This window comes from Anomaloglossus baeobatrachus, chromosome 3 (genome assembly GCF_048569485.1).
Source record: "Anomaloglossus baeobatrachus isolate aAnoBae1 chromosome 3, aAnoBae1.hap1, whole genome shotgun sequence".
NCBI lineage: Eukaryota > Metazoa > Chordata > Amphibia > Anura > Aromobatidae > Anomaloglossus > Anomaloglossus baeobatrachus.
Genome location: NC_134355.1, coordinates 700115679 through 700143250, shown reverse-complemented (window position 1 = coordinate 700143250; position 27572 = coordinate 700115679). Strand labels below are relative to the sequence as shown.

The 27572-nt window shown below is 46.8% G+C and overlaps 1 protein-coding gene across 1 annotated transcript in view; it reads right to left on the bottom strand.

Moving 5' to 3' along the window:
- Positions 1 to 341: 341 nt before the first annotated feature.
- Positions 342 to 27572, bottom strand: part of LOC142297465 (uncharacterized) — a 159888-nt gene continuing 132657 nt past the window's right edge. Inside the window, exons 16-17 of the mRNA XM_075341691.1 lie at positions 13013 to 13136; positions 342 to 2759 (exon numbers count right to left, since the gene is read on the bottom strand). Of these exons, the coding sequence (XP_075197806.1) occupies positions 682 to 2759; positions 13013 to 13136 (2202 nt within the window). The 3' untranslated portion in view covers positions 342 to 681. The remainder of the gene's footprint in view (positions 2760 to 13012; positions 13137 to 27572) is intronic.

The following is a 27572-nucleotide window of genomic DNA, read 5'->3' as shown; positions in this document are numbered from 1 at the left end:
TCCATCTCCAGGATTTGTACCAGTTATGCCTGTCTCTTGTTTCCTGAATGTACTCCGTCCGGTCAGCCTTCACTACCTGCTCCATCCTGCCTGCCCTCTATACTTGCATCCCTGACCTTTGCGTCAGCTGGCGACATATCAGAAACTGTCCTGGAGTGGTACCTGGTGTCTAACAGCTGTAAAGTCCATCCTCATCATCACAGGCTCTGGTGAAAACCCAGTAGACACTTAGTCATGCTTTCCAGAGTAAGCCCGGTCTATGGCGCACTGGGTCTGCATCTGCTAGTGTAACAGTTACCCTGCAGTAAATAATTGGGAAATACATCAACTCGGAATACCCCTTTAACATGTAGACATGTTTATTTTTGATCAGTTTACTAAAAAAAAAGATATTATCAGACAAAAGCACCAGCAGGTTGTCTCTACAGATCATTGCTAAAAGGAAGACATGTACAGTTTTTATGAAACAATTGTTAAGTCATAAACATCAGCTAGGATAGCTCTCACTAAAGACACAACATAGAATCAGGAGCGGAGGAGAAAATATTCATATGCAGATTTGTAGTAGAAAGTTTCATAACTGAAAATCTTAGTGGGTTTGTTTCTGTAAAGCACATGATTTCTGGAAGTGGGAGGACCATCCAGAAAAAAATCTTTGTAAAACATTTTTCATATTAAGCATCAAAACAGCTTCCCCTGTGTGTGATTTGTCTGATGAGCATGAAGTTTGTCTTTGCTAATAAAGCATTTTCCACATTCGAAGCATGAATACGGCTTCTCTACTGTGTAACTTCTTAGATGTTTAACCTGAAATGATTTGTTTAAAGAAACATTTTCCACACTCTGATTGTGAACTTTCTTATGTCTGAGAAGACTTGATTCACATATAAAACATATCCCACATTCACTACATGTAAATGGCGTCTCTCTAGTATGATCTCTTTGATGATCACTTAGCAGGGCTTCAGTATTAAACGGTTTCCCACATTCTAAACATGAATATGGCTTCTCTCCTTTGTGAACTTTCTTATGTCTGAGAAGACTTGATTCATATATAAAACATATCCCACATTCGCTACATGTAAATGGCTTCTCTTCAGTGTGATCTCTTTGATGATCACTTAGCAGGGCTTCAGTATTAAACGGTTTCCCCCATTCTGAAGATGAATATGTCTTCTCTCCTGTGTGAATTTTCACATGAGAAAGAAGATTTGCTTTATTCCAAAAACATTTTCCACATTCGGAACATGAATATTCTTTTCCTGTGTGAATTCTCTCATGCGCAGTCAGACTTGATTTATGTTTAAAAACTTTATGACATTTTGAACATGAGTATGGCTTCTCTCCAGTGTGACTTCTCTCATGTCTAACAATGTTTGACTTTTCTTTAAACTGTTTCCCAACTTCTGAACATGAATATGCCTTCTCTCCTGTATGAGTTCGCTCATGACGCACAAGAGCACTTTTTACAATAAAACACTTCCCACATTGTGAACATGAATACGGCTTCTCTCCTGTGTGACATCTTTTATGCTGAATAAAATTTGATTTTCCTGTAAAACATTTGCCACATTCTGAACATGAATATGGCCTCTCTCCTGTGTGAATTCTCTGATGTATAACAAGATGTGATTTGCTAATAAAACATTTCTCACATTCTGAACATGAATATGGCTTCTCTCCTGTATGAGTTCTCACATGTCGAACAAGAGCCATTTGATTTACAAAACGTTTCTCACATTCTGAACATGAATATGGCTTCTCTGCTGTGTGACATCTTTTATGCGGAATAAGACTTGATTTATCTTTAAAACATTTCCCACATTCTGAACATGAATACGGCTTTTCTACTGTGTGAACGTTCTTATGTCTAATAAGGCCTGATTTAGCGGCAAAACGTTTCTGACATACTGAACATGAATATGGCTTCTCTCCTGTGTGAATTCTCTGATGTATAACAAGACGTGCTTTTGTAATAAAACATTTCCCACATTCTGAGCATGAATACGGTTTCTCTCCTGTGTGAATGCTAACATGTGTAACAAGAGCTGATCTAGTTAGAAAACATTTCTCACATTCTGAACATGTAAACAGCTTCTTTCCTGTGTGAATTCTCTGATGTTTAACAAGGTTAGATTTTTTTGAAAAACATTTCCCACATTCTGAACATAAAAACGGATTCTCTCCTGTGTGAATTCTTTGATGTCTAATAAGATGATATTTCTTTGAAAAACATTTCCCACATTCTGAACATGAACACAACATCTCATTTTTGTGACTTTTCTCATGTACAACAAGATTTGATTTGTTTGCAAAACATTTCCCACATTCTGAACATAAAAACGGCTTCTCTCCTGTGTGAATTCTTTGATGTCTAATAAGATGATATTTGTTTGAAAAACATTTACCACATTCTGAACATGAACACAACATCTCATTTTTGTGACTTTTCTCATGTACAACAAGATTTGATTTGTTTGCAAAATGTTTCCCACATTCTGAACATGAGAACTGCTTCTCTTCTATGTGAATTCTTAGATGAGTAACAAGATTTAATTTTACTTTAAAACATTTCCCGCATTCTGCACATGAGTACGGCTTCTCTCTTGTCTGATTTCGCTTATATTTAACAGGATCTTCTTGATGTACATTAATCGTAGTGAGGTTTTTTCCTGAGGACTGACACAGGTTATCTTCATCTTTTACATTATATTCTAGTGATAACATGACATTTCCTCCAGAATGATCATTTAGATTTTCTGTTGGAGATAAAAATAGATTTCATTATTTTTTTTTTAAATCACAGCTTAGACAAATGTTCAAACATTTCTATTAATACATCAAGATACAAACAGTATGAAAGAGTAACAGTATTTAAACTCAAAAGTAAATGTCACACAGAGAAGCATACAAAAAGTTGATAAAAAAATTTTTTTTAATGGTATATCATTTAAAATCTCATGGTTGATTCAATAGAACATCACCACATATATAATAAATAAATTAACCATACAAAAATATCAATGAATCACAACAAAATAAAAAAACTTGCTGACATAAAAAGCAGAGAAAATACATCATATATTACTGCCCGTGATCAACAAGCGCTAGCCGGGCCTCCAAAAAATTTTAGTACAGTGGAACCTCGCTTAACAAGTAACCCAGTTAGCAAGTATTTCGCCTAACGAGCAAAGCTTTCTGTAAATTTGTAACTCGGTTTACGAGAAAGCCTTGCTGTACGAGCAAAATACTCACCGCACACACTTCCGGTTCAGTACATCCACGGCACTCTAACCTGTCTCTTGCAGTCCACACACACACACACGCACGCACGCACGCATGCACGCACGCACGCACGCACACCTTACCTTCCGTTCCCTCGCCGGCTTCCTGGAACTTGCATGTATTGGCTAACCAAGGCGACCGATGCATGCCAGACCTTCCGCTCCCAGCGCGCTGACGTCAAAGGCAGGAGCCGCTTGCCTCTGATTGGCCAGCGCGCTTCCTTTGAGAAGCGGCTCACAGGGGAAGGTCCTCCCTCCACAGGATGTAACCTCAGGGGCGCCACATAATCACTAGAATCAATATTACCTGTAGGGAAAACTTCATCCCACTGCAAATAAAGCCCAACAGGCAGGTACCAGGCCATATACACAACTCTGGCAAAAATTAAGAGACCGCTGCAAAATTGTCAGTTTTTTCGATTTTTCTCTTTATATTTTTCAGTAAAATGTAAATTGCTCTATTATTCTATAAACTACTGACGTCTCTGAATTTCTAAGTAATAAATTTATTTATTTTCTGAAAATGAGAAATGGTGAAAATAACAAAACAATACATTGCTTTCACCTCAAATAATGCAAAGAAAACAAGTTCATAATCATTTAGAAACAACAATACTAATAATGTTTGACCTCAGGAAGATTCAGAAATCAATATTTTGTGGAATAACCATGATCTGTAATCCCAGCTATCATTATATATATATATATATATATATATTTACCACAAAACTGTTACTTGAACCAGGTAGCTTTTTTTTCACAACGGTATCAGGAAACGGCACCATAAAACGTATTGTGCAATTTCTCCTGAGTACGCAGATACCTCATATGTGGTGGAAAGTAATTGTTTGGGCGCATGGTGGGGCTCATAAGAGAAGGAGCGCCATTTGACAGCAAACTTGGTTGGAATCATTAGCAGATGCCATGTCACGTTTGGAGACCCCCTATAGTGCCTAAACAGTGGAGCTCCCCCACAAGTGACCCCATTTTGGAACTAGACTCCTCAAGGAATTTATGTAGATGTTTGGTGACCCCCTTGAGCCCCCAGGGGCTCCACAGAAGTTGATAACGTTGAGCCGTGAAAATCATTTTTTTTTTACCACAATTTTTGCTTCAACCAGGTAGCTTTTTTTTTTTTTACAAGGTTATCAGGTAAAAATGCACCATAAAATTTATTGTGCAATTTCTCCTGAATACGCAGATACCTCATCTGTTGTGGAAATCAATTCTTTGGGCGCACGGCAGGGCTTGGAAGAGAAAGAGTGCCATTTGACTTTTCAAACGCACAGACGCCGTTCAGTGATGTGCATCATTGATCGGCCGCTGCAGGACACACGGACGGATGAGATACCAAAAGCAACCGGGGATACGGAAAAAAAAAACAGTCAAGCCAAAAAGTGAGCACGGATGCAGATCCATTATGTGCACCACTGATCAGCGCTCAGCGGGACGCACGGACGCATGAGCTGTAAAACCAGACAGTGATACAGAAAAAAATGCAGCACTGATTGTGCGTCATAGCACGATCTCTCCAATCGCTCCAATCAGCGTACAGTGGGGCAGTCTGGAGGTGACCTCCCTCAACAGGGTTGTGTCGGCCTGGGGAGCCCTCCCCCCGCATGTCTGTGGCGTGCACCGGCTGGTACTTTTAGTACCACGCCACTGCTGCTCCTGCCGCTTTCTGATCGCCGATCCTGCTCCTCGTGAGTGTTGCGCCCTCCTGTGATGGCCCCTGTGCGCTCCCGTGAGGGCCCTGCCCACCGCCGATGTCCCCCCCGCGATCTCTATTCTGCCCCCATTTTTCTGCCTCTGCTTCTCCGGTCTCCCCCTCCCCCCTCTCCATCTGCTGTCCCTCTCCGACGTCCCCTACCTGCTGTCACCGGGACGTCCGAGATCTTCATTTGTCCGATCACATCTGCCTCCATCGCTGGGTTCTTCCTGGGTCCTCACACATACACATAAGCTGTCCAACTTCCTGCCTGCTGCTCCAGTAATAAGCTGTCAATCTTACTGCCTTCTATTCCTCCTGCAGTTCCTCTGGTCAGTGATCCTCCTGCTAATCCTCTGGGTCTTCTGAGTATATTTTTTTTTCTGTATCCCCTGTCCCTCTTAAGACCTCATCCGTCAGTGTGTCCCACCAAGCGCTGATCAATGATGCACATAACGGATCTGCATCCGTGCTCAATTTTTGGCAGTTTTTTTTTTCGATTGTATCCCGTGTCGTTTTTTGCACCTCATCCGTGTGTGCGTCCTGCAGCGGCCAAGCGGTGATCAGTGATGCACATAACGGATCAGCATCCGTGCTAAATTTTCGGTGGGACTTTTTTTTTTCTTAGGATCCCTGGTTGCTTGTTACACCTCATCCGTCCGTGCGTCCTGCAGTGGCCGATCAGTGATGCACATCACTGCTCGGCGTTCGTGCGTTTGAAAATCCAAATAGCGCTCCTTGCCTTCTGAGCCCTGCCGTGCACTCCAAAAATGTATTTCCACCAAATATGAGGTATCTGTGTATGCAGGAGAAATTGCACAATACATTTTATGGTGCATTTTTTCCTGGTACCCTTGAAAAAAAAAAAAAAAAGCTACCTGGTTGAAACAAAAATTTTGTGGTAAAAAAAAAAAAAATAAATAATATATTTATATATATAGGGTATATATATATATATATATAGGGTTAGGGTTAGGGATATATAGGGATATATATATAGGGTATATTTATATATATATTTTCACAGCTCAACGTTATCAACTTCTGTGAAGCCTCTGGGGGTTCAAGGGGCTCAAACATCTAGATAAATTCCTTGAATGGTCTAGTTTCCAAAATGGAGTCACTTGTGGGGGAGCTCCATTGTTTAGGCATCTCAGGGGGTCTCAAAACGTGACATATTGTACGCCAATGAGTCCAGCTAATTTTTCTTTCAAAAATTCGAATGGCGCTCCTTTCCTTCTGAGCCCTGACGTGTGCCCAAACAACTGATTTCCACCACAGATGAGGTATTAGCGTACTCAGGAGAAATTGCACAATAAATTTTATGGTGCATTTTTTCCTGATACCCTTGTGAAAATGCAAAATTTTATGGCTAAAGTAACATTTTTGTGTAAAAAAAAAAGTAAAATTTTCATTTTTTCCTTCCACATTGCTTTGCATCATGTAAAGCACCTAAAGCATTAATGAACTTCTTGGATGTGGTTTAGAGCAGTGTGAGGGGTGCTGTTTTTAGAATGGGGTCCCTTTGGGGTATTTTCTGTCCCTTAGGCCTCTCAAAGTCACTTCAAATGTGATGTGGTCCCTAAAAAAAAATGGTTTTGTAAATTTTGTTGGAAAAATGAGAAATTGCTGATGAACTTTGACCCCTTCTAACTTCCTAACGAAAAAAAATGTTTGCTTTGAAAAATGCGCTGGTGTAAAGTGACATGGGCGAAATGTTATTTAGTAACTATTTTATGTGACATAACTCTCGGATTTCTGGGCATAAAATTTCAAAGGTTGAAAACTGCTAAATTTTCAAAATTTTTGCCAAATTTCCAACGTTTTACAAATAAACGCAAAAAATATTGGCCTAAATTTATCACTATCATGAAGTACAATATGTCTCGAAAAAATGTCAGAATTGCCGGGATCCGTTGAAGCGTCCAGAGTTATAACCTGTCAAAGTGACACTGGTCAAAATTGCAAAAAATGGCCCGGTCATTGGAGTGTTTTAGTGGCTGGGGGTGAAAGAGTTAACTGATCATACTTTAATTGGTAGCGCTATGTTCACACGTTGCATTTTTGCTGCGTTTTTCTGCAGCCAAAACCTGCCCAGTAAAAAGCTGCTTCCAAAAATCATGTTGGCCAGCTTTTTATGCGGCATTTTTGCTTTTTATGCAGTGATTTTTTTTTGGCTGCATTTTGTGTCATCTTTCTACAATACATGTTTAATAAACTTCGTTTTATTCACCATAAAAGCAGCAAAAACGCTTTCCAATGATTTCAATAGTGAAAAAAGGCTGCAAAAATACAAATAATTGACATGCTGACTTTTTAAAAAAGGAGCAATTTTACGTTTTAGTCAGGAAAAAAAACACACTGTATGTAAGAGATTTCCGAAATCTCATCGCTTTTACTGGGACTGTAATAGCAGCTTCTAATTGGCCTGAGACCTCGGGTCCACTTGTGTATCATTTACAATGCAAGAGCATCAGATGAAATATGCCAATGACCCTCAACAGATCATTGGGGGTGAGACATACAGGACCCCTGCTGATCAGCTCACCATGGACCCTCGGCAGATCATTGGGGTTAGACATACAGGACCCCTGCTGATCAGCTCACCATGGACCCTCGATAGATCATTGGGGGTGAGACATACAGGACCCCTGCTGATCAGCTCACCATGGACCCTCAACAGATCATTGGGGGTGAGACATACAGGACCCCTGCTGATCAGCTCACCATGGACCCTCGATAGATCATTGGGGGTGAGACATACAGGACCCCTGCTGATCAGCTCACCATGGACCCTCGATAGATCATTGGGGTTAGACATACAGGACCCCTGCTGATCAGCTCACCATGGACCCTCGATAGATCATTGGGGTTAGACATACAGGACCCCTGCTGATCAGCTCACCATGGACCCTCGGCAGATCATTGGGGTTAGACATGCAGGACCCCTGCTGATCAGCTCATCATGGACCCTCGGCAGATCATTGGGGTTAGACATACAGGACCCCTGCTGATCAGCTCACCATGGACCCTCGATAGATCATTGGAGGTGAGACATACAGGACCCCTGCTGATCAGCTCATCATGGACCCTTGATAGATCATTGGGGGTGAGACATACAGGACCCCTGCTGATCAGCTCATCATGGACCCTCGATAGATCATTGGGGGTGAGACATACAGGACCCCTGCTGATCAGCTCATCATGGACCCTTGATAGATCATTGGGGGTGAGACATACAGGACCCCAGCTGATCAGCTCATCATGGACCCTCGGCAGATCATTGGGGGTGAGACATACAGGACCCCTGCTGATCAGCTCATCATGGACCCTCGGCAGATCATTGGGGGTGAGACATACAGGGCCCCTGCTGATCAGCTCATCATGGACCCTCGATAGATCATTGGGGTTAGGCATACAGGACCCCTGCTGATCAGCTTACCATGGACCCTCGGCAGATCATTGGGGTCAGACATACAGGACCCCTGCTGATCAGCTCATCATGGACCCTCGGCAGATCATTGAGGGTCAGACATGCAGGACCCCTGCTGATCAGCTCATCATGGACCCTCGATAGATCATTGGGGGTGAGACATACAGGACCCCTGCTGATCAGCTCCCTATGCACAGTGCATTGTATAGTGGCTTGATATTTCAGCTAAACCCTGTAGTCTTTAATAAGGCTGAGGTGTGACAAGGACATATGACCGATGTACAATGACATCACTGGTCTAAGAAGAGACCGCGGTGCTCAGGGATCACCTGGTCGCCACACACAGCTGATTTGCGGGGATCCGTGTACTAGACCCCCAACAATCTGTTAGTGATGACTGATCCTGAGGACTGATCATCATTATTAAAAAGTGGATAACCCCTTTTAGGTATGTGAGTACAGTGCACTTTTATCACTTCTTTAGTGCAGTTTTTGGTGCAGATTTGTCACAAAACTGCAAGCAAATCCTTCTGCCAGCAGAGTCAATGAGAGTCAATGAGAGTCAATGAGAGTCCTGCAGTTTGTGCACACGTTGCATATTTGTGACTTGCATTTTTAGTGCAGAAATAAATCTGCAGCTTGTCATTTCTTTCAGCTTTTTTGCAACGTTTTTCCACCTGAGAATCAAAAGAGAACGCATGGAAAAAAACACATAGAAATTGGCAAAAAGGCACTTTTTCTGCCAGTAGATGCAGATTTGGTGCAGAAATTTTTTAAATCAAAATACTAAACGTGTGCGCATCACCTTAACCTTGTCAGAGGCCTCCCCACATGACCAATGCAATCCAGACCTAGGGTTACTTGAGGTTTTTACTACTGGAAAAAAAATTCAAACTGAAAAAATGTTATTGTGTCTTTTATTGCCAAATTCTGACATACGCTACACTGCAAATGTTTGGGGTCACCCGGACAATTTTATCTTCTCCATGAAAAAAGTGTACTTGTATTTCTCAGATGAGCTGCATAATGAGTAGAGAATATCGTCCAGACAGTGACGAGGTCAGAAATAATGATTGTTACGTGAAATAATACTTTCCTCTTCACACTTGGCTTTCGGCACAGATCGTTCCTTTGCACAATACCAGCTTTGCAGACCTTTGGCATTCTAGCTGGTAATTTGCGGAGGTATCTGGAAATATTTCACCCCATGCTCCCCCCCCCCCACAAGTTGGATTGGCTTGATGGGCATTTTTTGGCACCATACGGTCAAGCTGCTCCCACAACAGCTCTATAGGGTTGAGGTCTGGTGACTGGGCCCCTCCATTACAGATAGAATACCAGCTGCCGGCTTCTTCCTGAAATAGTTCATGCATAATTTGGAGGTGTGCTTTGGGTCATTGTCCTGTTGTAGGATGAAATTGGCTCCAATCAAGCACTGTCCACAGGGTATGGCATGGCGTTGTAAAATGGAGTGAGAGCCTTCCTTATTCAAAATCCCTTTTACCTTGTACAAATCTCCCACTTTACCAGCAGCAAAGCAACCCCAGACCATCACATGACCTCCACCATGCTTGACAGATCTTCCAGCAACTTTTCAGTTGTTCTACGTGTCACAAATGTTCTTTTGTGTGATCCAAAGACCTCGAACTTCGATTCGTCTGTCTATGTGGTCGGTGGGCTTTTTTTTGCGGCTTTGGCCCTGGTCTACGGTGAACCTGATAGCGTTTCCCTGGCGGAATCCCAGCTCTGTAAGATCCAGCAGGGGGCGTGCCCTGCAGAAGAGTACTGCTGGGAATTCTGGAGGTGAGCCACAAACACCCTATGGAACAACCGGAGTAAGTTTGTCCAGGTGTTCTCTGTGAGGCTGAGGGGCTCCATACTGCAGTACTTCACACCCACATCGCTGGAGAACGTCATGTCCCTTGCTATCTGAGTGGCCTCAGGGAAAGAAACACAAAGACCAGGGTCCCCTTAGCCATGCCAAAGGTGGAGGTCCCACAGGTTGAGGAGGAGGAGCCTATGCAAAATTCAAGGGCCCCGAATACTTTTGCAAGGCACTATAGATACACTACAGTTCAAAAGTTTAGGGTCACTTAGATATTTCCTGATTTATTTTTTTCAATGAAGCTAACATTAAACAGAAATCCCCTCTATACATTGTTATGTGGTAAATGACTATTCTAGCTGCAAACGTCTGGTTTTTAATGCAATATCTACATAGGTGTGTAGAGGCCCATTTCCAACAACCACCGCTCCAGTGTCTAATGGTACATTGTGTTTGCTGTGTTAGAAGGCTAATGGATGTTTAGAAATCCCTTGTGCAAGTATGTTAGCACAGCTGAAAACAGTTTTGCTGATTAGAGAAGCTATAAAACTGACGTTCCTTTGAGCTAGTTGAGAATCTGGAGCATTACATTTGTTGGTTCCATTAAACTCTCAAAATGTCCAGAGAAAGAGAACTTTCCTGTGAAACTCGACAGTCAATTCTAGTTCTTAGAAATGAAGGATATTCCATGCAAGAAATTGCCAAGAAACTGAAGATTTCCTACAACGGTGTGTACTACTCCCTTCAGAGGAGAGCACAAACAGGCTGTAACCAGAGTAGAGAGAAGTGGAGGCCGCGCTGCACAACTGAGGAGAGCACAAACAGGCTGTAACCAGAGTAGAGAGAAGTGGAGGCCGCGCTGCACAACTGAGGAGAGCACAAACAGGCTATAACCAGAGTAGAGAGAAGTGGAGGCCGCGCTGCACAACTGAGGAGAGCACAAACAGGCTGTAACCAGAGTAGAGAGAAGTGGAGTCCGCGCTGCACAACTGAGGAGAGCACAAACAGGCTGTAACCAGAGTAGAGAGAAGTGGAGGCCGCTCTGCACAACTGAGCAACAAGACAAGGACATTACAGTCTCTAGTGTGAGAAATCCACGCCTCACAGGTCCTCAACTGGCAGCTTCATTACATAGAACCCGCAAAACGCCAGTGTCACCGTCTACAGTGAAGAGGAGACTCCGGGATGCCGGCCTTCAGGGCAGAGTGGCACAGAAAAAGCCATATTGGAGACTGGCTAATAAAGGGAAAAGATTAATATGGGCAAAAGAACACAGACATTGGACAGAGGAAGATTGGAAAAAAGTGTTATGGACAGATGAATCGAAGTTTGAGGTGTTTGGATCACACAGAAGAAAATTTGTGAGAAGCAGACCTACTGAAAAGATGCTGGAAGACTGCCTGATGCCATCTGTCAAGCATGGTGGAGGTAATGTGATGGTCTGGGGTTGCTTTTGTGCTGGTAAAGTGGGAGATTTGTACAAGGTAAAAGGGATTCGGGATTTTGAATAAGGAAGGCTATCACTCCATTTTGCAACATGCCATACCCTGTGGACAGCGCTTGATTAGAGCCAATTTCATCCTACAACAGGACAATGACCCAAAGCCACCTCCAAATTATGCATGAACTATTTAGGGAAGAAGCAGGCAGCTGGTATCTATCTGTAATGGAGGGGCCCAGTCACCAGACCTCAACCCTATAGAGCTGTTGTGGGAGCAGTGTGACCGTATGGTGCCAAAAAGTGCCCACCAAGACAATCCAACCTGTGGGGGGGGGAAGCATGGGGCGAAATATCTCCAGATTACCTCCGCACATTAACAGCTAGAATCTAGAATGCCAAAGGACTGCAAAGCTGGTATTGTGCAAAGGAGCGATCTGTGACGAAAGCCAAGTGTGAAGAGAAAATTATTATTTCAAGTAAAAATCATTATTTCTAATCTCGTCACTGTCTGGACGATATTCTCTATTCATTATGCAACTGATTACATAAGCAGAAGAAGAATTTTTCATGGAGAACATAAAAATTGTCTGGGTGACCCCAAACATTTGAACTGTAGTGTACATAAATATAGATACAGTATATACATACACTTCAGTACGCTCACAGCCAAGCACCACAATAACCCAAGAAAAACTAGCTGCCACCACCAATCGTTTATAGAGGCCGAACGAACGCCCGTTACTGGCAAAGTTTGGCCTCACAGGGCTTCAGGTATACGAATTAAAGAGCAAGAGGAACAAAACTATTACATTTTATATATTTTATCCAACAATTGGGCAATGCTTCTAAAATTGTAGAAGAGAAGTTACAAAGGGGACAAGACACACACAAAAAAGAAAAATGAAAAACAAAAGAAAGTTACTGGACCTGTGGTCAAAGGAATGGCACAGATCTTGTGAGGAGGAGCACTTCATTTCGAAAATTGTAGAGCACTGACAGCACAACAAATCTCCCAGAACTGAACCCTGGCTCCGGGCCATGATCTGCTTTTAACAGGTACCAGCTGCTCCCACCTCCCTCCCCAGCAGAGCTCCACTGGAGGCAGGTAACTGAGATGAGGCTCAGGTACCAAAAACGATAACATTCCTGATATTAAGGATATCTGCCCCATGGAGGTCCCAGGAGGAAGATATTACCCCATATTTCCTAACAGGTGATTGTAGACATGTGTGTGACATGTAGTGGTACGGCTCCATGACATCTGCTAATGCCGACCACAGAAAACAACGGCCAAGAAGAAAGAACGGAGGTTTCCACTAACCTGGAGATACAGACAGCCGGCGCTCCTCCACCACAACATCCGAGTACAGACCCCGGTGTCCTTCTATATACTCCCACTGCTCCAGGGAGAAATACACAGCGACGTCCTGACACCGGAGAGGAACCTGACAACCAACGAGACCGACATCACCCAGAATCCTCCAGTGTACACTGTATAATCTCCCAGCAGTCTCCTCTCATCCCCCAGAATCCTCCAGTGTACACTGTATAATCTCCCAGCAGTCTCCTCTCATCCCCCAGAATCCTCCAGTGTACACTGTATAATCTCCCAGCAGTCTCCTCTCATCCCCCAGAATCCTCTAGTGTACACTGTATAATCTCCCAGCAGTCTCCTCTCATCCCCCAGAATCCTCCAGTGTACACTGTATAATCTCCCAGCAGTCTCCTCCTATCATCCCCCAGAATCCTCCAGAGTACACTGTATAATCTCCAGCAGTCTCCTCTCATCCCCCAGAATCCTCCAGTGTACACTGTATAATCTCCCAGCAGTCTCCTCTCATCCCCCAGAATCCTCCGGTGTACACTGTATAATCTCCCAGCAGTCTCCTCTCATCCCCCAGAATCCTCCAGTGTACACTGTATAATCTCCCAGCAGTCTCCTCTCATCCCCCAGAATCCTCCAGTGTACACTGTATAATCTCCCAGCAGTCTCCTCTCCTCATCCCCCAGAATCCTCCACTGTACACTGTATAATCTCCCAGCAGTCTCCTCTCATCCCCCAGAATCCTCCAGTGTACACTGTATAATCTCCCAGCAGTCTCCTCTCATCCCCCAGAATCCTCCAGTGTACACTGTATAATCTCCCAGCAGTCTCCTCTCATCCCCCAGAATCCTCCAGTGTACACTGTATAATCTCCCTGCAGTCTCCTCTCCTCATCACCCAGAATCCCCCAGTGTACACTGTATAATCTCCCAGCAGCCACCTCTCATCCCCCAGAATCCTCCAGTGTACAGTGTATAATCTCCCAGCAGTCTCCTCTCATCCCCCAGAATCCTCCAGTGTACACTGTATAATCTCCCAGCAGTCTCCTCTCATCCCCCAGAATCCTCCGGTGTACACTGTATAATCTCCCAGCAGTCTCCTCTCATCCCCCAGAATCCTCCAGTGTACACTGTATAATCTCCCAGCAGTCTCCTCTCATCCCCCAGAATCCTCCAGTGTACACTGTATAATCTCCCAGCAGTCTCCTCATCCCCCAGAATCCTCCAGTGTACACTGTATAATCTCCCAGCAGTCACCTCTCATCCCCCAGAATCCTCCGGTGTATACTGTATAATCTCCCAGCAGTCTCCTCTCATCCCCCAGAATCCTCCAGTGTACACTGTATAATCCCCCAGCAGTCACCTCTCATCACCCAGAATCCTCCAGTGTACACTGTATAATCTCCCAGCAGTCTCCTCTCATCACCCAGAATCCTCCAGTGTACACTGTATAATCTCCCAGCAGTCACCTCTTATCCCCCAGAATCCTACAGTGTACACTGTATAATCTCCCAGCAGTCTCCTCTCATCCCCCAGAATCCTCCGGTGTACACTGTATAATCTCCCAGCATTCTCCTCTCATTCCCCAGAATCCTCCGGTGTACACTGTATAATCTCCCAGCAGTCACCTCTCATCCCCCAGAATCCTCCAGTGTACAGTGTATAATCTCCCAGCAGTCTCCTCTCATCCCCCAGAATCCTCCAGTGTACACTGTATAATCTCCCAGCAGTCACCTCTCATCCCCCAGAATCCTCCAGTGTACACTGTATAATCTCCCAGCAGTCTCCTCTCATCCCCCAGAATCCTCTGGTGTACACTGTATAATCTCCCAGCAGTCTACTCTCATCCCCCAGAATCCTCCAGTGTACACTGTATAATCTCCCAGCAGTCTCCTCATCCCCCAGAATCCTCCAGTGGACACTGTATAATCTCCCAGCAGTCTCCTCTCATCACCCAGAATCCTCCAGTGTACACTGTATAATCTCCCAGCAGTCACCTCTCATCCCCCAGAATCCTCCAGTGTACACTGTATAATCTCCCAGCAGTCTCCTCTCATCCCCCAGAATCCTCCGGTGTACACTGTATAATCTCCCAGCAGTCTCCTCTCATCCCCCAGAATCCTCCAGTGTACACTGTATAATCTCCCAGCAGTCTCCTCTCATCACCCAGAATCCTCCAGTGTACACTGTATAATCTCCCAGCAGTCTCCTCTCATCCCCCAGAATCCTCCAGTGTACACTGTATAATCTCCCAGCAGTCTCCTCTCATCCCCCAGAATCCTCCGGTGTACACTGTATAATCTCCCAGCAGTCTCCTCTCATCCCCCAGAATCCTCCGGTGTACACTGTATAATCTCCCAGCAGTCTCCTCTCATCACCCAGAATCCTCCAGTGTACAATGTATAATCTCCCAGCAGTCTCCTCTCATCCCCCAGAATCCTCTGGTGTACACTGTATAATCTCCCAGCAGTCTCCTCTCATCCCTCAGAATCCTCCAGTGTACACTGTATAATCTCCCAGCAGTCACCTCTCATCCCCCAGAATCCTCCAGTGTACACTGTATAATCTCCCAGCAGTCACCTCTCATCCCCCAGAATCCTCTGGTGTACACTGTATAATCTCCCAGCAGTCTCCTCTCATCCCCCAGAATCCTCCAGTGTACACTGTATAATCTCCCAGCAGTCTCCTCTCATCCCCCAGAATCCTCTGGTGTACACTGTATAATCTCCCAGCAGTCTCCTCATCCCCCAGAATCCTCCAGTGGACACTGTATAATCTCCCAGCAGTCTCCTCTCATCCCCCAGAATCCTCCAGTGTACAATGTATAATCTCCCAGCAGTCTCCTCTCCTCCCCCAGAATCCTCTGGTGTAGACTGTATAATCTCCCAGCAGTCTCCTCTCATCCCCCAGAATCCTCTGGTGTACACTGTATAATCTCCCAGCAGTCTCCTCTCATCCCCCAGAATCCTCCAGTGTACACTGTATAATCTCCCAGCAGTCACCTCTCATCCCCCAGAATCCTCCAGTGTACACTGTATAATCTCCCAGCAGTCTCCTCTCATCCCCCAGAATCCTCTGGTGTACACTGTATAATCTCCCAGCAGTCTCCTCTCATCCCCCAGAATCCTTCAGTGTACACTGTATAATCTCCCAGCAGTCTCCTCTCATCCCCCAGAATCCTCCGGTGTACACTGTATAATCTCCCAGCAGTCTCCTCTCATCCCTCAGAATCCTCCAGTGTACACTGTATAATCCCCCAGCAGTCTCCTCTCATCCCCCAGAATCCTCCAGTGTACACTGTATAATCTTCCAGCAGTCTCCTCTCATCCCCCAGAATCCTCCAGTGTACACTGTATAATCTCCCAGCAGTCTCCTCTCATCCCCCAGAATCCTCCGGTGTACACTGTATAATCTCCCAGCAGTCTCCTCTCATCCCCCAGAATCCTCCAGTGTACTCTATAATCTCCCAGCAGTCTCCTCTCATCCCCCAGAATCCTCCGGTGTACACTGTATAATCTCCCAGCAGTCTCCTCTCATCCCCCAGAATCCTCCAGTGTACACTGTATAATCTCCCAGCAGTCTCCTCTCATCCCCCAGAATCCTCCAGTGTACACTGTATAATCTCCCAGCAGTCACCTCTCATCCCCCAGAATCCTCCAGTGTACACTGTATAATCTCCCAGCAGTCACCTCTCATCCCCCAGAATCCTCCAGTGTACACTGTATAATCTCCCAGCAGTCTCCTCTCCTCATCCCCCAGAATCCTCCAGTGTACACTGTATAATCTCCCAGCAGTCTCCTCTCATCCCCCAGAATCCTCCAGTGTACACTGTATAATCCCCCAGCAGTCTCCTCTCATCCCCCAGAATCCTCCAGTGTACACTGTATAATCTCCCAGCAGTCACCTCTCATCCCCCAGAATCCTCCAGTGTACACTGTATAATCTCCCAGCAGTCTCCTCTCATCCCCCAGAATCCTCCAGTGTACACTGTATAATCTCCCAGCAGTCTCCTCTCATCCCCCAGAATCCTCTGGTGTAGACTGTATAATCTCCCAGCAGTCTCCTCTCATCCCCCAGAATCCTTCAGTGTACACTGTATAATCTCCCAGCAGTCTCCTCTCATCCCCCAGAATCCTCCGGTGTACACTGTATAATCTCCCTGCAGTCTCCTCTCATCCCCCAGAATCCTCCGGTGTACACTGTATAATCTCCCAGCAGTCTCCGTGTGGCACCCCAGGGTTGCCACAGTAACAACACAAAGGGTTAACTCCCCACACACAACACCAAGACCTCCTGGCCAGAAGGGGGAGACCAAGCTGCTTCCCTGTACATTCTGCTGGGGGGAGGAAATGGTCAGGAGTAGTTTCAGTTTGGAAGTTCAGTGCAGAGCACTGAGGAGACAGGATCTCTGCAGGTTGGAAGCTGGCTTTAGCTCACCTCAGGATCCACTGACCAATTCCAGGCCTAGCTGAGGGTCTGAGGAAAGGAGACAGATTACACAGAGAACATTCCTGGGAGACAGAGTATTGCTGAACTCACCCCAGTGGAGCACACAGAACGGATGCTGGATCCGAGACTGCAGGTTACATACTGCACAGTTACCACCAGAGAAGTGAAGATTCCAGATCTTTCACCTGTACCACAGACACAAGCAACAAGCGCAGAGTTCAGGAACATACTAGTAAGGACTCGAGTTGCCTGTCAGGTCGGTACCGAGGAGCACAGGGCCGGCTGCATAGTTCACACAGCGGCAGGGCCACAGACACACAGTGCAGGCAAGGAAGCCAAAACGGCCCGGCTGGGTGGGAGAAACCCTGAACCCCTCACAGACTCCGTGGACAGTACTCTGCTGAATACCATCATCAGTAAAGGACAAAGAAACTGCAAAACCGTGAGTCTGCCTGTTTATTGTGCTCGTGTCCTGCACTCCCCCCATAGACTAACACACTGCCCCGGGGAAAAGGCTCTACCCGTGGGGAGCCGTCCCATCTCAAGCTGCCTTCCATCACCCCGGAGGTTCTGCAGCAGCGGTGGTCATCTCTGATCACATTCCACGGGTGGCGTCACGAACACAACCCCCCTTTTTATTGTGGAACCAGGGAGCACAGACCGGGTCACGACACCGTGGCCCCCTTTCCAGAAGCAACCCCTTGGCCCGGTTCTGGGTATCCCCTTAACCCCTGGCGACACAACTTTGGCGTCACGAACAGGATGCGGACTGGACCCGGCTGCAACCCGGGTGACGTGCGCCTGTAAAGACTTATTGCATCGCATAAAAGACTTGCACTGTGAATTGTTGCAACAAAGAACGGACTTTAAACTTTGCAAAGATACCTGGAAAAATCCAAAAACATCATTGGTAAAATTTTTCAGGCGCCATCTTTAATCGCGCCATTACCTGCTACGCGCGGGAAAACATCGCGCCTAAACTAAGACTCCGCCCACTGCTTGCAGAGGAGGTGCGCTCGGTGCTGCGACCTGAACGAAAACGCAGAAAAGTGTCCCAGGCTTGCTGTCAAGAAGACTGGTGAAATTAACTAAGGGGGCGCAAAGATGTCGCAGCAGGGAGACGCTGTTGTACCCGGCGGTGCAGCGGCACCTATCATGCCGTTCCTGATGCCGTACACCCCGGGTGCAGTGTGGCTGCCGCAGTACTCAGGTGAGCCCAACACACTTAATGACTTTATCGGAAAGCTAAAAATCTACTACAGCATGTACCCCCTGACAGAAGCTCAGCGTGTTGGTATGCTTATGGGACAGTTAACCGGCAATGCCCAGCGGGAGGCTACATCCTGGCCGGACGATGCAAAGGACACTGTAGAGCATATAATAGCTGGACTAAAAGCAGCTTTTGAATCCACTGCTGGCAGCCGGGCTAAAATGAGGTTCTTTGGATGCAAGCAAAAACCTAGAGAGAGCGCGAGAGGCTTTGCCCTAAACTTACAGGAGGCGCTCAGAGCACTTAAATTAGCAGAACCTGCCTTAGCCCCTGGAGCAGATAAGCTGCTGATAGACCAATTCCTGGATGGACTTTCATCCCCTTCCCACCGGGGACAACTGAGCATGATGGTGATCCAGGATCCAGGACTAACATTTGCCCAGCTAAAGGATAGAGCCATCCGCCTCCAGCAGGTGGAGGAGCCGCAGGATATAGACTCTGTTCAACACCTTACAGCGGCACCCCAGCAGCCAGTAGTGCCGGTGACATCGGCCATGTCAGCGGCTGCTGCTAACCACCTGGAGCCGATCACTAATGAGGCTCTACATCAAAAGCTTGATGCCCTTACAGACACTGTTGCTTCCATGGCTAGAATCGTCCAGGAGCTGCGTGGATCCAAGTCTGCACCCAAGATTGAGCTGGCGACCAGCAAGGAGGATGTCCCATGGATGAGGCCTAGGAGATACCAAGCGACGAGAGGACGACCCAGCGACCGCTACCAGCCGGATGGACAGCCCATTTGCCGCCGTTGCAATGAGCCAGGTCACTTTGCCCGTGAATGTGCTTTAAATGGGGATCCCCTGGGGAGGCGGGCCGCTCCTCAGGAATGAACTCTCAAGGTCCTTCACCCTGGCACGACAAGTATGTGGGGGGACGTCCAGTCATCCCCATCGTGCTGGATGGCATTCCGCTCAACGCCTTGCTGGACACTGGTTCCCAAATATCATCAATTCCGCATGTCCTTTATAAGAGGTACTGGGCTGATTCAGACGTTAGCAGTGGTCCATCTAATGTTGCATTGAATATATGGGCTAGCAATGGTGAATTAGTACCACAGGTTGGTTTCAGAGAAATGACCATTAAGATTGGGAGAGTAGAATTGCAGAATCAGGGTATTATCATTGTTGATGTTGACCGACGAGAACGTGAACCAACTATGCTGCTAGGAATGAATGTAATTGAAAATTGTTTTGCAGAGGTAATTACTGTCTTGCAGCAGATCGTCGAGACTGCCAAACCTGGGCAACAGAGACTCCTGCAGAAGGAAATTAAGCCTTGATGCTGAAGCAGCAGGTAGAAATGTCAGGAGGTGAAATTGGCAGTGCAAGGGTAAGTGACCCAATACCTATTGTAATTCCTCCCAAAACTGAAATGCTGGTCTGGTGTAGAGCCGCAATAGGCATCAGAGGGCGAGACTATCAGGCCCTGGTAGAACCTGTGTACTCAGACAGTAGGCCCACTGTATTGACGGCCAGAGGAATAGTTGAGGTACACAGGGGAAGAGTGCCAATACGCCTTCTAAATTGTGGGGAAGATGAGGTCACCCTACCTAAGTATGCTACCATGGCTAAGCTATATACGGTTGATAACAACGCCATCACCACCGTTGAGCCCTTGAAGCCGTCAAGTCGGGCGGAAGACAATGGCTCAGAGGGAAAGCTGGAGGATTGGTGCCAAAAGCTACATGTAGGTACCGATTCTACACCCTCCCATCAAAAGCATGGAGTATACAGGGTAGTGAAAGAATATGAACAAATATTCAGCAAACACCCATTAGACTTTGGGCAGATCAAAGGGGTAGAGCACACTATACCCACTGGTAACCATCCACCCATAAAGGAGAGGTATAGACCAGTACCACCAGCTCACTACAAATGCGCCAAAGACATGCTCAAAGAAATGAAAGAAGCAGGGGTAATAAGAGACAGTTGTAGCCCCTGGGCAGCCCCACTAGTGCTAGTTAAGAAAAAAGATGGGACCATGAGGATGTGTGTAGACTACAGACAGATCAACCGCATTACACACAAGGATGCATACCCATTACCTAGGATAGAGGAGTCATTGGCTGCATTAAAATCCGCTACTTACTTTTCCACCCTAGATCTGACTAGTGGGTATTGGCAAGTTCCTGTGGCAGAGGCTGACAAGGAGAAGACAGCATTCACCACGCCGATGGGCCTCTGTGAGTTCAATTGTATGCCGTTTGGACTCTGCAACGCACCTGGTACCTTCCAGCGAATGATGGAGTGCTGCCTAGGACATAAGAACTTTGAAACTGTCCTCCTGTACCTGGATGACGTCATAGTCTACTCCAAGACCTATGAACAGCATCTACAAGACCTGGCAGAAGTGTTTGAAGCCTTATCCGGATACGGCATGAAAATCAAGCCATCCAAGTGTCACCTTCTAAAGCCAAGGGTACAGTACCTGGGACATGTTGTGAGCTCAGAAGGGGTAGCACCAGATCCTGAAAAAGTTACCGTGATCAGAGATTGGCCGAGACCCACCAGCGTGAAAGAGGTGAGGCAATTCCTGGGACTGGTAGGCTACTATAGAAGATTTATAAAAGGGTTCACGAAGCTAGCAGCTCCCCTACAAGACATCCTGGTAGGACAGTCAAAGAAGTCTGCAGCCCGAAATCCTCCTTTCCAGTGGAGTGATGAGAAAGAAGAGTCCTTTAAGAAGTTGAAGTGGGCACTGACAGGAGAAGAGATCCTGGCATATCCAGATTACCATCAACCCTTCATTTTGTACACGGATGCCAGCAACGTGGGACTGGGAGCAGTATTTTCTCAAAGGCAGGAAGGCAAAGAGAAAGTTATTGCCTTTGCAAGCAGGAAGCTCCGGCCTACAGAAAGAAACCCAGAGAATTACAGCTCCTTCAAGTTAGAACTACTGGCAGTAGTTTGGGCTGTAACAGAGCGTTTCAAACACTACCTGGCAGCTGCAGAATTTACCATCTTTACTGACAACAATCCGTTGACCCACCTGGACTCTGCAAAATTAGGTGCGCTGGAACAGCGATGGATAGCCCGACTGTCAAACTACAACTTTGTCATCAAGTACAGGGCAGGCCACAAGAATGGGAATGCAGATGCCTTATCCCGGATGCCACACTCGGGGGACGTGGAAGAGGAACCGGAGGGACTGGAAGAAATTGAGCTGCCGGCCTTTCACCATCCTAAGGTGGGACAGTATCAACCAAGTGTCTACCAAAAACAACAGCAGGCAACTCTCAACCCATTAGCACACCACGGATGGGCTGACACACAAGACAGCGATCCAGCTGTGAAGCTAGTGAAAGAACTGCTTACACAACAAGGTGCATACCCTAATCAGAATGCCCCAGCTGAGACACAACATCTCTGGAAGGAGAGAGGTAAATTGTTCCTGTACCAAGGGAAGCTCTGTAGAAGGCACACCAATCCAAAAACACATGAGTTGGTCTGGCAGATCATCGTGCCTAAGAGAGACGTCAAGATGGTTCTGGAAGCTTACCACGACGGTGCTGGTCATTTTGGTTGGAAAAAGTTGGAAGTGCTCTTAAGAGAAAGATTCTACTGGGTTGGCATGAGAAAATCAATTGAAGATTGGTGTAGAAAATGCGGACCATGCAACCTCAGAAGAAAGGATCAACAGAACCAGAGAGCTCCACTCCAGTCCATAGTAACCAAGCAACCACTCGAGCTAGTCGCATTAGACCACGTCAAGTTGTCACCAAGCCGGTCCGGCTATGTCTATGCCTTAACCATCGTGGACCATTACTCACGCTTCTTAGTGGTGGTACCCGTGAAAGACCTTACAGCTAGAACAGCAGCTAAAGCATTCCAGACGTACTTTTGCAGACCCCATGGTTACCCAGAACAAGTCCTTGCAGATCAAGGTCCAGCTTTCGAATCACAGATCTTCCAAGAATTCTGCAACATGTATGGCTGTAAAAAGATCCGCACAACAGCATACCATCCCCAAACAAATGGCTTATGTGAGAAGATGAACCATATTGTGATTGACCTGTTGAAGACCTTACCAGAGTCAGAAAGAAATCAATGGCCAGAGAAATTGCCAGACTTGGTGGACTTGTACAATCATGTCCCGGTGAGTTCTACAAACTGCACCCCCGCTTACCTTATGCGTGCAAGGCCCGGTAAACTGCCAATTGATTTAGATATGGGAATTCTGAAGCCAGATGCAGAAATTCAAGAATCCAATTGGGATACCCTACGTCAGCAACAGTATCGCCAAGTACAAGAGTGCGTAGAGAAAAGTCTCCAACAAGCTAGGGGAAGACAAGAGAGAAACTTCAACCAGCATGCTCTAGCAACCCCATTGCAACCTGGTGACCAAGTTCTCAAGAGGAAACGGCGCACAAACAAATTGGATAATCAGTGGGAAACCACCCCATATACAGTCTTACCATCCAGTATGGATAATCCCAAAGTGTGTCTCATCAGTAAGGATGAAGGAAGGACATCAGCTGTCGTGTCAAGAGATCAACTCAAACCGTGTCCTGAAACCCTGAAGACACCAGAAGTCACCTTACCCATACAGGTACAACCTGTCAAGGAGGAAGAAGATGTGTTCCATACAGTCTTAGGAGATTTCCCAAAAACATGGCCAAATTACTATGGAGCAGTAGTAGTCCCAATGATCGCCTTCCCTCAAGTGGCGGAACCAACATCAGAATCCATACCACAAGAAGTCCCAAGACATGAAGAACTGGAAGTTGAAACCGTAGAGGAAGAACAGATTCCTGGTCCCAGTGAGCTTGCCAGTCCTACAGTCAGTCCACCATCCTCACAAGTACCAGAAACACCAAATAGGTACACTTCCACCCACACTATTATGCTAAGTACACCCAGTACACCAGCAGTACGCAGGTCACAGCGTAGTACTCAGGGTCAGATACCAGCAAGATATAAGGACTAATGTGAAATTGCATATAAAATGTACATATGTTATAATGTTTATATGAAAAACCGTAACAGTTTAGTGTACAGAAAAGGTGAGAGAAGAGTGGTGTAAGGTGGCAGCACGGAGAGTTACAACTTGATCACATTGTTGGTGGCCCGAGGGCCGTGAGGCCTACTGCACTTATGACCAGAGTAGAGACACCTTTAAGAAGTGTTTGTTGATTGAAATGTTTATTTAATTGCAACGTTAAGACCAAAAGCCCAGTACCTACAGAGACTATACTGTATGAACACTTATATATTTTTGAACATTTTGGACTCTTTTTGAGCTTTAAGGTTTTTGTATTTTTTCCTTTTGAGACTCTGTATATATATAATTGTTGTGATAACTTGTTTGTTTGTTTCACAGTCCCGGAGTACTGTTCTTCACTAAGGGGGAATGTGGCACCCCAGGGTTGCCACAGTAACAACACAAAGGGTTAACTCCCCACACACAACATCAAGACCTCCTGGCCAGAAGGGGGAGACCAAGCTGCTTCCCTGTATATTCTGGTGGAGGGAGGAAATGGTCAGGAGTAGTTTCAGTTTGGTAGTTCAGTGCAGAGCACTGAGGAGACAGGATCTCTGCAGGTTGGAAGCTGGCTTTAGCTCACCTCAGGATCCACTGACCAATTCCAGGCCTAGCTGAGGGTCTGAGGGAAGGAGAAAGAGTACACAGAGGAACATTCCTGGGAGACAGAGCATTGCTGAGCTCATCCCAGTGGAGCACACAGAACGGGTGCTGGATCCGAGACGGCAGGTTACATACTGCACAGTTACCACCAGAGAAGTGAAGATTCCAGATCTTTCACCTGTACCACAGACACAAGCAACATAGGAGAGTTCAGGAACATACTAGGAAGGACTCGAGTTGCCTGTCAGGTCGGTACCTAGGAGCAGAGCAGAGCAGAGCCAGCTGCATAGTTCATACCGCAGCAGGGCCACAGACACACAGTGCAGGCAAGGAAGCCAAAACGGCCCGGCTGGGTGGGAGAAGCCCTGAACCCCTCACAGACTCCGTGGACAGTACTCTGCTGAATACCATCATCAGTAAAGGACAAAGAAACTGCAAAACCGTGAGTCTGCCTGTTTATTGTGCTCGTGTCCTGCACTCCCCCCATAGACTAACACACTGCCCCGGGGAAAAGGCTCTACCCGTGGGGAGCCGTCCCATCTCAAGCTGCCTTCCATCACCCCGGAGGTTCTGCAGCAGCGGTGGTCATCTCTGATCACATTCCACGGGTGGCGTCACGAACACAACCCCCCTTTTTATTGTGGAACCAGGGAGCACAGACCGGGTCACGACACCGTGGTCCCCTTTCCAGAAGCAACCCCTTGGCCCGGTTCTGGGTATCCCCTTAACCCCTGGCGACACATCCGCTCATCCCCCAGAATCCTCTGGTGTACACTGTATAATCTCCCAGCAGTCTCCTCTCATCCCCCAGAATCCTCCAGTGTACACTGTATAATCTCCCAGCAGTCACCTCTCAACCCCCAGAATCCTCCAGTGTACACTGCATAATCTCCCAGCAGTCTCCTCTCATCCCCCAGAATCCTCTGGTGTACACTGTATAATCTCCCAGCAGTCTCCTCATCCCCCAGAATCCTCCAGTGGACACTGCATAATCTCCCAGCAGTCTCCTCTCATCCCCCAGAATCCTCCAGTGTACACTGTATAATCTCCCAGCAGTCACCTCTCATCCCCCAGAATCCTCCAGTGTACACTGCATAATTTCCCAGCAGTCTCCTCTCATCCCCCAGAATCCTCTGGTGTACACTGTATAATCTCCCAGCAGTCTCCTCATCCCCCAGAATCCTCCAGTGGACACTGCATAATCTCCCAGCAGTCTCCTCTCATCCCCGAGAATCCTCCAGTGTACACTGTATAATCTCCCAGCAGTCTCCTCTCATCCCCCAGAATCCTCTGGTGTACACTGTATAATCTCCCAGCAGTCTCCTCTCATCCCCCAGAATCCTCTGGTGTACACTGTATAATCTCCCAGCAGTCTCCTCTCATCACCCAGAATCCTCCAGTGTACATTGTATAATCTCCCAGCAGTCACCTCTCATCCCCCAGAATCCTCCAGTGTATAATCTCCCAGCAGTCACCTCTCATCCCCCAGAATCCTCCAGTGTACACTGTATAATCTCCCAGCAGTCTCCTCTCATCCCCCAGAATCCTCTGGTGTACACTGTATAATCTCCCAGCAGTCTCCTCTCATCCCCCAGAATCCTCCAGTGTACACTGTATAATCTCCCAGCAGTCTCCTCTCATCCCCCAGAATCCTCCAGTGTACACTGTATATTCTCCCAGCAGTCTCCTCTCATCCCCCAGAATCCTCCAGTGTACACTGTATAATCACCCAGCAGTCACCTCTCATCACCCAGGATCCTCCAGTGTACACTGTATAATCTCCCAGCAGTCTCCTCTCATCCCCCAGAATCCTCCAGTGTACACTGTATAATCTCCCAGCAGTCACCTCTCATCCCCCAGAATCCTCCAGTGTACACTGTATAATCTCCCAGCAGTCTCCTCTCATCCCCCAGAATCCTCTGGTGTACACTGTATAATCTCCCAGCAGTCTCCTCTCATCCCCCAGAATCCTCCAGTGTACACTGTATAATCTCCCAGCAGTCACCTCTCATCCCCCAGAATCCTCCAGTGTACACTGCATAATCTCCCAGCAGTCTCCTCTCATCCCCCAGAATCCTCTGGTGTACACTGTATAATCTCCCAGCAGTCACCTCTCATCCCCCAGAATCCTCCAGTGTACACTGTATAATCTCCCAGCAGTCTCCTCTCATCCCCCAGAATCCTCCAGTGTACACTGTATAATCTCCCAGCAGTCTCCTCTCATCCCCCAGAATCCTCCAGTGTACACTGTATAATCTCCCAGCAGTCTCCTCTCATCCCCCAGAATCCCCCAGTGTACACTGTATAATCTCCCAGCAGTCTCCTCTCATCCCCCAGAATCCTCCAGTGTACACTGTATAATCTCCCAGCAGTCTCCTCTCATCCCCCAGAATCCTCCAGTGTACAGTGTATAATCTCCCAGCAGTCTCCTCTCATCCCCCAGAATCCTCCAGTCTACACTGTATAATCTCCCAGCAGTCTCCTCTCATCCCCCAGAATCCTCCGGTGTACACTGTATAATCTCCCAGCAGTCTCCTCTCATCACCCAGAATCCTCCAGTGTACATTGTATAATCTCCCAGCAGTCTCCTCTCATCCCCCAGAATCCTCCGGTGTACACTGTATAATCTCCCAGCAGTCTCCTCTCATCCCCCAGAATCCTCCAGTGTACAGTGTATAATCTCCCAGCAGTCTCCTCTCATCCCCCAGAATACTCCAGTGTACACTGTATAATCTCCCAGCAGTCTCCTCTCATCCCCCAGAATCCTCCGGTGTACACTGTATAATCTCCCAGCAGTCTCCTCTCATCCCCCAGAATCCTCCGGTGTACATTGTATAATCTCCCAGCAGTCTCCTCTCATCCCCCAGAATCCTCCGGTGTACACTGTATAATCTCCCAGCAGTCTCCTCTCATCCCCCAGAATCCTCCAGTGTACACTGTATAATCTCCCAGGAGTCTCCTCTCATCCCCCAGAATCCTCCAGTGTACACTGTATAATCTCCCAGCAGTCTCCTCTCATCCCCCAGAATCCTCCGGTGTACACTGTATAATCTCCCAGCAGTCACCTCTCATCCCCCAGAATCCTCCAGTGTACACTGTATAATCTCCCAGCAGTCTCCTCTCATCCCCCAGAATCCTCCAGTGTACACTGTATAATCTCCCAGCAGTCTCCTCTCATCCCCCAGAATCCTCCAGTGTACACTGTATAATCTCCCAGCAGTCTCCTCTCATCCCCCAGAATCCTCCAGTGTACACT